This window comes from Urocampus carinirostris, chromosome 14 (genome assembly GCF_059441175.1).
Source record: "Urocampus carinirostris isolate Australia breed hairy pipefish chromosome 14, RoL_Ucar_1.0, whole genome shotgun sequence".
NCBI lineage: Eukaryota > Metazoa > Chordata > Actinopteri > Syngnathiformes > Syngnathidae > Urocampus > Urocampus carinirostris.
In genome coordinates, this window is record NC_142362.1 from 21,635,649 (window position 1) to 21,648,387 (window position 12,739).

The following is a 12,739-nucleotide window of genomic DNA, read 5'->3' on the forward strand; positions in this document are numbered from 1 at the left end:
ATTGATAATGTTATTTGACCATATGCATGTATATTAAAGATGACAATTATTATGGTAGATGGTAAATGGTCTGCATTTATATAGCGCTTTTCATGTCAATGAAGACCTCCCAAAGCGCTTTACAATGTGCTTCACACTTACCCTTTCACACACACACTCACCAATAGCGGCCATGCAGCCATGCAAAGCGCCAACCTGCTTATTGGGGGAATTAGGGATTCAGTGTCTTGCCCATTCTATCTTAAGGTATTTTTTATCTGGGTCACACGGGGTTTGGAGCTAATGAGCATAGGTTTTTGTCCCCGCTATACGGCAATTTCATGTTGCAAAGGTCTACATCTCATTTTGCTGCAATACCCATAGTTTTCCAATAGATAGCACAATCAAATCAAATAAAACTATTGGTGACGGAAACTACAGTGAGGCCTTTGCCCATCCTCAGACCTGTTCATGCAGCTGGAATGAAGTTTATCTTACTACTTTGTTATTAAAATGGGTTACCATAGGTTTCGATCACCCCACTGTATGGCTATTTCACTATGTGATCCCCCCCTCAGAGTATATTATATATACTCTGAGTATATGTGGAATCCCGAAGTTTTACTGTATTGGGTTTAAGAAATCTTTTAACACTGAAATGGAAATGTCACATTTACTTGGGGGGGACGTACAGAAGCTTGACGGTTAATTTCAATAAGTCAAACAAACAATATGGTGCATGGATAAGAATCTCTATCGAGCTTTTATTTTGAAATCATCAGCGGACTTGCCTTGGAATGGATGCTGTCCCACTCAAAACTTTCAAAGCACACAAAATGAAGTTGAATATAGTTTTGTGCAGTAAGATCGTTCTTACTTTTCTTCCCTGATCATGTTTAGTCCTCAATTACAAACACGGAGTCATGAGTCATTCAAAATCCTCTTCTTCCTTTTATTCCTTCATGTGGGCGACGTTTGCAATGGATCCTGCAGGGTCTGTTTTATGCAACAGAAAGTGTCCTTGCACCTGAGCGGCGCTGATCTCTGCCCGAGCCGCCAGGGCGCACTTTGCAAATCGTTCCGCCTCCGAGACGTCCCGATCGGGATAAAAGCGTCGGAACATCTGGCTGAGCTGCCAGTGCGTGCAGTGGCCGATGTACTGCTTGAGATCCACGCGGCCGGGTCGGATCAGCGCCGAATCTAACCTGCGGGAAACGATCGAGGCGGTGTTGAAAACCGATGACGATTGTGTCTGAATTCTTTAAAGAATACCTGTCGATGTAATTGGTGGTCATGAATACGATTCTGGCCTCGGACGAAGCCACTCCGTCCAAAGAGTTTAACAGACCACTGAAAGTCAGTCTTCCCATTCCTTGGTAGGCTAACGGATCTGTTATGAAGGGGGGAAGAGTACATACATGAATGAATGAAAACTTTATTTCGAACATTAAAATAAAAACAGGACAAAAACAATGAGTCAACAACAAAATAATGTCACATGTTTGAAAAGGGGGAGTCAGAAGCAGATGTTTATTTTCCCTACCCCTTTATCTTCCCTATTAAATACATTTTACAAATCCTCTTCTCTTGTGTCTAATATAACAAAATCTCATAGATATACTTATTACATAGGTCAGATATCAATAATTATAATAATTACAATAATCACATATTTTATACATTACCAGGAATGCACGTTACCTATTGGGACGACACTTATAGGGCTCAGAACAACCAAATATCGTCGCAGTTATTGGCCCCATAGAAAAAAAAGACCCGATGATCAATCACTTGACGCCATGCTAAAATACTCAATACATGACTTGTTTGAAAGATTCTAAGCATTCATATTCTTCATTAAAATATATTTTTTATATAAGTACCGGATGGAGCACAACTTGGTTGTGTCTCCTTCGTACCTCCTTATAATGTGCAAGAGGCACCAGAGAGACATGATAAGTCACTTAATACCGCGCCCCAATATTCTATGCACTAAAAATATTTTAATCATTTATGTTCTTTGTTTGAATATATTTGGATTTTCTATAGAAGTAGTAGACAATCCGGTCGTGTCTCCTCTTTACCTTTTCGTAATGTGCACAAGGCACTGGAGAGCTTGGCCATGATCAACCGACACTACATATTGGAACGATTCTAAGCATTTTGTTTCTCGTTACAATATATTTTGATTTTTAAAAAAAATAATAGTTCTCGTCTACACTCTACCTCTCAATAACATGCAAAAGGCATTGGAGAATTTGGCCAGTATAAGCCGACCCTAGTAGCAAAAAAGATTTGAAGCATTTATGTTCCTCATTAGAATACATTTGGTCGTGTCTCTTCTCTACCTCTTCATAATGGGTGCAAGGCACTGGAGAGCTCGGCCCTAATCAGCCGACAGTACTTTTTAGAAAGATTCTAAATATTTATGTTCATTGGAATATATTTTGCTTTTTTATAGAAGTAGAAAAGAAAAATGTGGTCAGGTCTCCTCAATACCTCTTTGTAATGTGCACAAGGCGCTGGAGAACTCAGCCATAAAGAGTTGTAACAGGCTTCTAAACCTTTACCAAGTATCACTAAGAATATTAATAGCACAACTTGGTTGTGTCGCCTTTCTACCTCTTCGTAATTTGTGTGAGGCACTGGAGATCTCAGCCATGATCAGTCGCATGGTTCTAGCAGTTGTAATTGTTCTTAACTTTAGAGAGAAGATTGAGTTTTAGTAAATTTTTCGGATTTACTTCTTCTGTTTTTTTCTTGCACTCCTGCGTGTTTGTATGCAAGTACCATCTCATCTCATCTCATCAGCTGCACCGCTTATCCTCAGTAGGGTCGCGGGGATGCTGGAGCCCATCCCAGCAATCATCGGGCAGTGGGCAGGGGACACCCTGGACTGGTTGCCAGCCAATCGCAGGGCACACGAGGACAGACAACTCACTTGCTCAGTCACACCTAGGGACAATTTGGACCGGCCAATTCACCTGAAATGCATGTCTTTGGAATGTGGGAGGAAACCGGAGTGCCTGGAGGAAACCCACGCAAGCACGAGGAGAACATACAAACTCCGCACAGTAAGGCCGGGAGCTGGATTTGAACCCACTCAGGAGGTTCCCACGACCTCAGAACTGTGCCGCACATGTGCTAACCACTGCACCGCCATGCTGCCATGCAAGTACCAATTAGATCAAAATGAGCAGCTTGTTGATTTAGATTGGCAGTTTCCCAACCAAAACTACAATCGAGTGGATTAATGGCAACACAATGTGTTAATTTTGTGTATGCTTCATACAAAAAAATATCTATTTTATTCTATACATAGCATGCAATTAATAAAAAATAATGGTGTTGGTCTCCAGAAGCAGAATTTTATAAGTATCGGTAGGATTTTCTTTTCGTGTTTATCATGCATCCCTTAAAATTACAATATATGATAATAAGGCTAGCCTACATAGCCACCAATAACCAAAGTACTGTACTGCACAAGCTACAGGTGCTCCCCTACTTACGAAAAAACGGCAGAAACAAAGATTTTTGGGGGATTTTGAAAAATATCCGGACAATGCTCTAAGTTAGATTTGGTATTGTGGGCACGTTTTTCAGAGTACAGGATAGTACTGTAGTGTTTCTACCGGCGTGTGGCGCTATGAGAGGTCACCCAGCATCCACCCTGAAGAAGAAATCCGGCTTCCTCTTCCCAGTTCGTGTGTAAACATACTATACTGTATCTCCAGCGCGCTAAGAACATTTTTATTTTTAAATATCTTGTGCATCCATTCAATATGGTGTGTGTAAACTGTAAAGAAGAGGCAAGCTGTTTCTTTTGAAAAGAAAGTGAAATAAGAAATCTTGATGCGTTTGAGAAAATGGTTGTATCGCTTTTTTTCAGCCACTTTCTACCATGGAGGAGGAAGGCGCCTAACTCTTTAAGCCCATCTTCCAAAAGTAAGTTCAATTTAACTTAATGTATCTTTATAGAGCATATAATTGTATGTTGTTTTTTTTAAACAAAACAATTCAGGTTACTTATACAAGCCTTAAACATACTTATATAAACCTTAAACATACAAAATATAGCACTGAAGCAACTTACAAACAAACTCAACTTACGAACGATCATCCGGAATCTCGTTCGTAAGTAGGGCAGCTTTTGTAATGTGTAAAACGTGAAATATTGCGATTTATGAGCATTTATGACTCACTCTCTGTCGGAAGCAACTCCCGACTAACAAAAGCGGCATCCACATCCTCCAACAAAACGATGCTTTGCTGCGGCGCAACGCTCAGAAGATGGTTAAGTCGATCGTCCGACAGAGTGCGGTCGCTCAAGCTCATCAGGCAAATACTGTAACCAAGCTCGCCGGCCAGAGCTGTGCTGAAATTCAAACCTGTGTTAATCATCCATATATAAAAATAGGTAAAAAAAAAAAAAAGAACTTACATAAAACTGCTTTTTCCACATCCTGGGGGTCCATATAATAGATACCCTCTCCTGTAAGGGATGCCTGTGGGGAAAGAATTATTCATAAAATCAAGCACACCCCCAGGAAACGACATGAATCCTATCAGAGTTGAGGATTGCAGGATAAAACTGCTATAGAGCGGGGTACAGATAACTACAGTAGGTAGATAATCCATTCCAAACACAAAAACATGAACATTAAAATATAGTGTTTATTAGGTACTACTTAATGTGTAATATATGTGCATATGATTAAATAACACTATTAATAAATATGCATGTAAAGGATGAATTAAACTTAATTCATCTTGTGATAAGTTTATACTGTTTTCAATATTGGACATCTGAGGGGAGATTGCATACGAGGCCAGTTTTTTGTTTTGACTATTATTGCGCACTGTTGTTAGTTGCTTTGATTATTATCAATTTTTCATCAGTCATTGTCACTATCGGCCAATCATGTTGCTGTTCTTGGATAGCCTCACCCTTTAGGGCAAATCAGCTTTGTAACCTAAGGGATTTAAATAAAAGAAAGGGTTGGAATTTTGTATCTGAGGTTCTCCTTGCAAGTTAGTTCAAAATCCAATGATATCTTCTCAACCTATTTTCAGGGTCTACAAAAATTTAAACTCATCACTCTGGTGTGACGTGACTTGAGCTGGTACAGTGCAGTTAGCGGATGGATGCATGAGGGACGGGATGTTGGATTAAAACTATATCTGATTTTAAAAACTTCTACCTGTGAGGATTGTCATGCCTTTAGAAGAAATTGTTGCTTTAATAACTTTGTTATTTTTAATAATAGTCACAATCGTTGATTGGTTACAGCCATATTCCTTAGCGAGGTCAACCACTTTTGTGCCTTGTTCCTATTTCTTGATTATAACAAGCTTGTTTCAAATGTTATCGTATTTTGGCATCACTCCAAGTCTTGGGACCGATTGCAAATGAATACAGTACAAAAAATGCATTCTTGTATGTGCAGTCTTTACGAAGCACACAAGATTCTAAATAAATAAAAAAAATCGGGAGGTAGTTCCACCAATAGCATATCAGACACAAGCCCCAAAAGCAGACCAGCATTTTGTATGAGGTCGACCAATAGCAGACAGGCATATAAGTTTGAATTTTATACATTTCGGGCCCGCATTCATTTGATGTTGATGTTATATAGTGAGGAAAATGCTGTACATCCTATTCCACACCAATAATGAAAGTCATCATAAGGCAGGGACACTGTACTGCACTCCAAGTTAGATTTATGGGGTTCTTTATTGGTCTCATATAGAACAGATTTTTCCAGGGTTGTTCTTGTACTTATTTTGGGGGTTTATTCCGCAATCTGCTGGATATGAGGATTTTATTTTTCTATTTCCAGTTCCCTGGATACTCTTTAGCTCACACTGTCAGTTCAGAATTTTGTTGATCCATGAAACTGGCATCAGGGTTTTTTTTTTTTTTTAAATTGTCATCCTGGAAGGGGGTTACCTCATGTGCGGGCCCTTCTCAAGGTTTCTTCATTTTCCTCATGTTAAGGTTTTTGAGTTTTTCCTTGCCCTCATGTAGGTTTTAGATCAGGAGATGGTGTAATAGTAATCTGTGGTCTGAGCAGCCCTTAGAGACTCCTTGTGATTAAGGGCTATACAAATAAACATGACTTGACTTGAAAAGAAATCACAAATGTCATACCTCGATCTGTGTACCACTTGGGGTTCCCGATAAACTCCTTCACATCATCCACAATCCTTTCGGCCACACCGGAATCCAGCACCACAGAGGAGAGAGGTCTACGTCGCCGAGGGAAACCGAAAGGTCGCCACTCGGCTCCCATGGCTGTGTACATCACCGTGCGCCCTTCTTCTTGCTTTAGTGCCAACTCCCTTGCTGAAAACACCATCAGAACATTGTCTCACCTTACATCGTGAGAGGGCGACTGCAGTGTTTACCTTCTTGTAGGATATTGAAGAATATTTTTCGGTCCTGGCCCAGTGCCGTGAATGTGACGGACTCCCACGGGGTTCCCGTATGCATGTCAATCATCTGTTTCTCTCTGGTCCTCTCCACCCGGATCCACTTGTGGCCATACCTGGACAAGACACACTTTGATTCGTTTGCATTTATAACGATTTCACAATACGATTGTTTTACTACTACAGTTCACAGTGACCGGTTCATGGATTCCTTAACCACCTAGGTTGTGACGGTGTTTTGAGTCAGGGTTTGCTCCCCAGAGGGAATAGATAGTAAATGTATATATAAAGCACTTTTCAAGTAAATGAAGACCTCCCAAAGCACTTTACAATCTGCTTCACACTTACCCACTCACACACCGATAGCAGCGTCAGCCATGCAAGGCAACTGCCTGCTTATCGGGGGCATTAGGGGTTCAGTGTCTCGCCCAAGGATACTCCTACATGGAGGAGCCAGGAATCGAACTTGCGACCTCTTGATCCAAAGACGAGCGCTTTACCTCCTGAGCTACCTTGTTTAAGGCAGTATGTCCGATCCTTAATCGTGGCAACACAGTCTCTACTTTCCTGCCTTCCACATCAGCCCTTGCTGTCCTATTCGTGCGGCTCCTTTTGAGTTTTACCTTACCATCATGAAGGTTTTAGATCAGGGGTGGTTGGGTGTTGAGACTACTTGTGATAAAGGGCTATACAGATAAACCAGACTTGGCCTAAAGGAACCCTCGCAACCCTGACCCTTAAAAGGCACATTGGACCCTACGAACAACTGTTTTTGACTTTGCAGACGAAAGCAGTATTTCTATGGTCACATCAAATCATGTCTTGTAATCATTTTTGGGAGTATCGTGTTCCTGGAATGCAATGCTTTTCTCAGTAACAACTACTGCAACGCGTTATTAATAAAATTCAGTACTCAACTGTTATTTCAACATGTGTCTTTACTCAGCTACTGTTTAAAAGCAGATATTGTATTATGATGTCATCTGTTTTCCAACCATTTCTCCTTTGTTCACAAAGTAACATACCATACAACCCTCAATCTAAAAGGATGGGCATGTTTATATCCACCAACAAAATACAACTGGATACAGTTATTGTGGAGCTGTCTCAAGCTCAGAGTTTGAGAACATGTAATTGCATGGACTTGCTCCCTCGTATCTTTCAGATTTAATTTCCCCCTGTGTTCCGGTCCGCAGCCTTCACTCTGAAAAGGCTGGTCTACAATGCTCTTCCCCCTGAGATTCGATCTGCAACCTCAGTGGAAATGTTTAAATCTAAGCTTAAAACACACTTCTACTCTATAGCATATAAATCATCTATATTTTATGTTGATAATATGTGTATTATTTGTCCTCACGTAGGTCTTAGATGAGGGGATGGTGTCATAATAGTCTGTAATAGATTGCAATAGTCTTTGATCTGTGCAGCCCTTTGAGATAAACATGACTTTACTTGACTTAATTTCTCCCTACTAATGCTATGATATAATCCCTACTGTATATACTTGCATCCAAACCATATTTGAAACCAGTGGGTCAGTTTATATGTGCATATTTGGTTCTATGTCACCAGTAGCAAGTAGACAACGCAAGGGAAGGGGGCCTGGTTAATACGGGAACAACGAAATCAGTGGGCAAACGTAAGCACAGAATATATACGGTGAAGAGAGCTGAATTTAGGTATTTCGTATTTGTAAAATTATTAATGCAATATGCTATGCCTGGAGAATAAAGAAAACATAGATAGATAGATAGATAGATACTTTATTCATCCCCGAAGGGAAATTCACTTTTCCAGCAGCATCCCTAAGCTGAGAACAATCGAAAATAACTGAGAACAATCGAAAATAACACGGGAGCTGCTGGAGTGGCTGCCATTCGTGACGGCGCCGGAGAAACGATTCAATTTGAATCATGTACAAACAAACAATTGAATCATGTACAAGAAACGATCTTGGACATTATACAGAAATGGAGAAGGAAATCTGTGAGTGGTCTGAAGGCACAATGGATATGGAGTGTCTCAGCTGTGTTAGTTTGCAGGCTATTAAGATTGGACAAGCCTTCACAGACTGTTGTACACGTTTTCTTTTTCATTTATTACAGAAGCTATATTAGGATAGTTTTAGGGGGTCGGTTTCAATGTGGAGCAGCACAGCTGCGCAGTGGCTAGTGCGTGTGCAGTTCTGAGGTCATGAGATCGAACCTCCTGTGTGGAGTTTGCATATTCTCTCCGTGCTTCCGTGGGTTTCTTCCGGGCACTCCGGTTTCCTCCCACATTCCAAAAACATGCATGTCAGGTTAATTGGCCTGTCCAAATTGTCCCTAAGTGTGAATGAGCGAGTGAGTTGTCTGTCTCTTTGTGCCCTGCGACTGGCTGGCAACCAGTTAAGGGTGTCCCTGCCCACTGCCTGAAGATAGCTGGGATGGGCTCCGGCACCCCCGCGGCCCTACTGAGGATAAGCAGTGCAGATAATGGATGGATGGATAGGGGCTATATTCGGATAGTTTTAGGGGGTCGGCTTCAACGTGAGTAATTAGTATCTTGATACCAGGGTTGGGTAGGGTTACCTTAACTTGATCACTTTCAATTACTTTTGGATTACTCCAATACCAAATATGCTAATAAAAGACAAAAGAAACTAAATATGAATACAATTATGACTCACAACACATGGTAAGCTTTCTCTCCTGGCTTTGATCTTTTTGCTCTCCGGCACAACTAACATAAAATGCGACAGAAACAAAATAAAAACCTTCCAGCTTGCCAACATCAGTTTTGCCGCTCCATGTATTCCGTTACTCCCCAAGCCTGCACAAAATTTACTAATTTTATTCATATTTAGTTTATTTTGTCTTTTATTAGCATATTTGGTATTGGAGTAATCCATAAGTAATTGAAAGTAATAAAGTTAAAGTAACCCTACCCAACCCTGCTCGATACATACTTTCAGGGTACGTTTGGGTGTCAGTAATTTGGGGTATAACACTGTCACTTTATAAATGAAGTACCAATCAACTTTATCAAATGAGTTTTTTCACTTTTCTACTTGATATGTTGTAGTGTAGGGCAGCGCGGAAGCGCAGTGGTTAGCGCGTGTGCGGCAGTTATGAAGTCATGAGATCAAACCTCCTGAGTGGAGTTTGCATTTTCTCCCTGTGCTTGCGTGGGCACTCCGGTTTCCTCCGACATTCCAAAAACATGCATGTCAGGTTAATTGGCCGGTCCAAATTGTCCCTAGGTGTGAATGAGCGAGCGAATTGTCTGTCCCTGTGTGCCCTGCAACTGGCTGGCAACCAGTTCAGGGTGTCCCCTGCCCACTGCCCGGAGACAGCTGGGATGGGCTCCAGCACCCCCGCGACCCTACTGAGAATAAGCGGTACAGATAATGGATGGATGATGGAGTGTAAGCATTTGTGGACCTGACCAGATGACGTGATTCCCCGGACTAGGATGGAAGTCGAATTGGGTCTGGACGCGTCCGCTCTCGTGAGCCATGTAGGACGTCTCCACGCTCAAGTGCTGAGTTCGAGTGGCGTGCTTGGTGATCCAACTCAGGAGCCAGTGGTAGCTTTTGTCCTTGCTGGGCACCTCCAGGGTGATCATGTAGTGTCTGCGGAAAAACACCATCCCCACCTGGGCTCCTTTCCTGGCCAACGCTAAGGCGGTTCCGACTCCCACCAGTCCGAAACCAGCGCCAAAATAAGGGTTGTCCTTCAAACTGTCCAGAAGGTCTGACAGTGGCATTGCAGTTGTATTTAGTCCACCGAAGAGCTCACGCAACTATTGATTGTTTTAAGATATCATTTTGGTTGCTTCTTGTCCGACAATGAGCAAATTAAGTTGTTGTTTTTTTAACAGAATATTAAAAAGAACGTAAACATACTCTCCGGTATGTTATTAACTAGTGCGGAAGTATCGTGACGGACCCGGAAGTGACGCAATGTCGTTCTTTTAAGCATATCACGTTTAAATAAAATGTGCTTAATAATTTACCTCTTTTGTTGAGTTGAACATGAAGTATTTTTTTACTTGATTTATTTTATTTATTTGTGTATTTGTATGTTCGTTTTTGTTTATTTATTTATTTGTTTGTTTATTTTTTTTCTGTCCCTTAGAAAACTGTTAACTTTGTATACTTATTCGACTGTTTAATGCCAATTTTGTTTGTAAAGATAACATTTTTAATAAAGAGTTAAAAAAGTTTGGGGTTTTCTTTTCCTCTTCCTTTTATGTATTGCGTGCTTTTGTTGTTTATTATTAAAAATAAAATAAAACGTAACACCTTTTTGACTGTATAGTGTTCTTTACATTGTTCTGTTAAATAGTATGTGGTTTTCTTGTTCATTATTTAAAAAATACTGGATATTGAGAACAAAAGATGAAAGTGTAACGGTACCCAGATGGATGGTCTTTCTCCAGCGGGTGTTGCACATATGTTTTATATATTTTAGTTTTTGTTGTTGTTGTTGTTGTTTTACCTCATCTGCAAAAAAGATGATTAATGTCAGTCTCACACGACACCATTTACTTGTTGACATTAAGGATTATTTATTGAGCAAGTCTCATTAAATCACGTGAGGTCCCGTGAGACTTGGCCCAAGCACCCTTCGCTGACCTGTGAGACTTTGCCATCTAGTGGTGATATACTGGTACTTCACTTACTTTTTCCTGCTTTGCAAGACTCAATACCCTTAAAAATACTAATACACTTCCCCTAACAGTCAAATACGGAATTAAAGATACCGATATAGAGGCTACCACGGCGAACTCGTTTGACTTAATTGATTTGCCGTTTTATCATAGTCAGTGTATACCGGATGGTACCCATTAATTGACAAATTTGCGTTTTTCTGTACGGATTTTCTTGTACGTCGTACACGTCTTAAAATGCATTATAAACGTACTTTGTACGGCAAAACATACAGGTTGACGGGTATGGGATAGTCACATATTATTGTTTTTCTTTTGACTTTTGATGTGAACAAAATATTTTAAGTGGGTCTCGGCCAGGGTGCAATTTAGTATAGAACCGCCAGTGATTGTTTTTATGTAACGGGTGTAATAATAACTTTTATTTTATTGAAATTCCTGCTAAAATATGTGTATAGTTTTTGGTAAATGTCCTGCAATGCTGAGTCCAACAGTGCCATCTGCTGGTATGGGGTGGGGTTTGGTTTTGGCTTCTAACATGTGACCAGGAGGCGGGGTTTTGTCAGTTTAACCAGAGTACTACAAAGAGATCAAAGAGATCAAACCCAGCAGAAAAAGCTAATGTTGTGACTCATCCATTTGCAGAACTGTAATAATAAAAACCTCATCATCCAGTCCAGCGTGAATGTGGATCTTTGGTGGGACACGTACAACGCGGTTACATTGGTGCCGTGACCCGTGACTTCTATCAAACTCGCCGAACCGAGGACTGTCCTACCTGCCACATGAGCTCACAGTATTTGAAATTTTAGTTACATGAGCGATATTGTTTAGCTCATTACAGTGCAGTGTCACAGTGATACGAAGGCTGCTGATTTATTTTGTGATTTTGACTTATTTACATTTTTTTCTGTTAATCTTTGAAACATGTTTAATCAGAGCAATGTGTTAGCTCCACAATTTGACACACCTATTCACTTTGGCAGGGGCAGGGGCATGTTTACCCCCATCCCCTCTGATAATAGTTCTACCCCAGGTGGTGCGACACATAGAGTAGAGGCAAGTTCCAGTGTGAGCACCCATAATGCAGCTGACCAACATGCTAGCCTACCTTCACCTCAGGTCAGACCCACATCTACGCCAAATTCCGCGAGTGAAATTTCTGAGGGTTTAGCTGATCACATGACAAATATTATTCAGGAGATAGGACATAAATTGGCTGATAGCATATTCTCAAATATACAGTCACATAATATAGTAGCTCCTAACGCTGCTGCCACACAAGATGAAGCAAACAGATTGAGTCAGGTGGTAACGCAGAGAAAGGTTAAGGAACCGCCGTCATTTATTGGGGATGGCTCAGACTCAATAACAATACATGAGTGGGAAGATCTAATGAGGACATTTATAAAAAGGAGTGATGTGAAACTTGAAGAGCAAGCAGAGGAAATCCTTATACATTTGAGAGGAAAAGCTAAAGATGTAGTTAGGTTTAGCATTAGAAACAGTAATATAGACGTCTATACCCGCCCTGACATGATTTATAGTCTTCTCAGGAAATACTTTAGCTGTACCAAGTACTCTGCTGTCCCTTTAGCTGACTTTTATTCAACTTTGCCCAAAGACCAGGAAGACCCCTATGACTACTGGCTGAGACTAAACAGAGCAGCTGACC

General features: G+C 40.8%; 1 protein-coding gene across 1 annotated transcript; it reads right to left on the reverse strand.

Moving 5' to 3' along the window:
• Positions 1–715: 715 nt before the first annotated feature.
• Positions 716–10,331, reverse strand: bcs1l (BCS1 ubiquinol-cytochrome c reductase complex chaperone). The gene is made up of 7 exons (XM_088352577.1): positions 9,839–10,331; positions 6,388–6,527; positions 6,131–6,325; positions 4,421–4,484; positions 4,182–4,354; positions 1,252–1,369; positions 716–1,184 (listed from the first exon to the last, which is right to left on the reverse strand). The coding sequence occupies exons 1-7, from the start codon at positions 10,156–10,158 to the stop codon at positions 932–934; spliced, it is 1,263 nt and encodes a 420-aa protein (XP_088208703.1). The 5' UTR covers positions 10,159–10,331; the 3' UTR covers positions 716–931.
• Between the last annotated feature and the right edge of the window lie 2,408 nt (positions 10,332–12,739).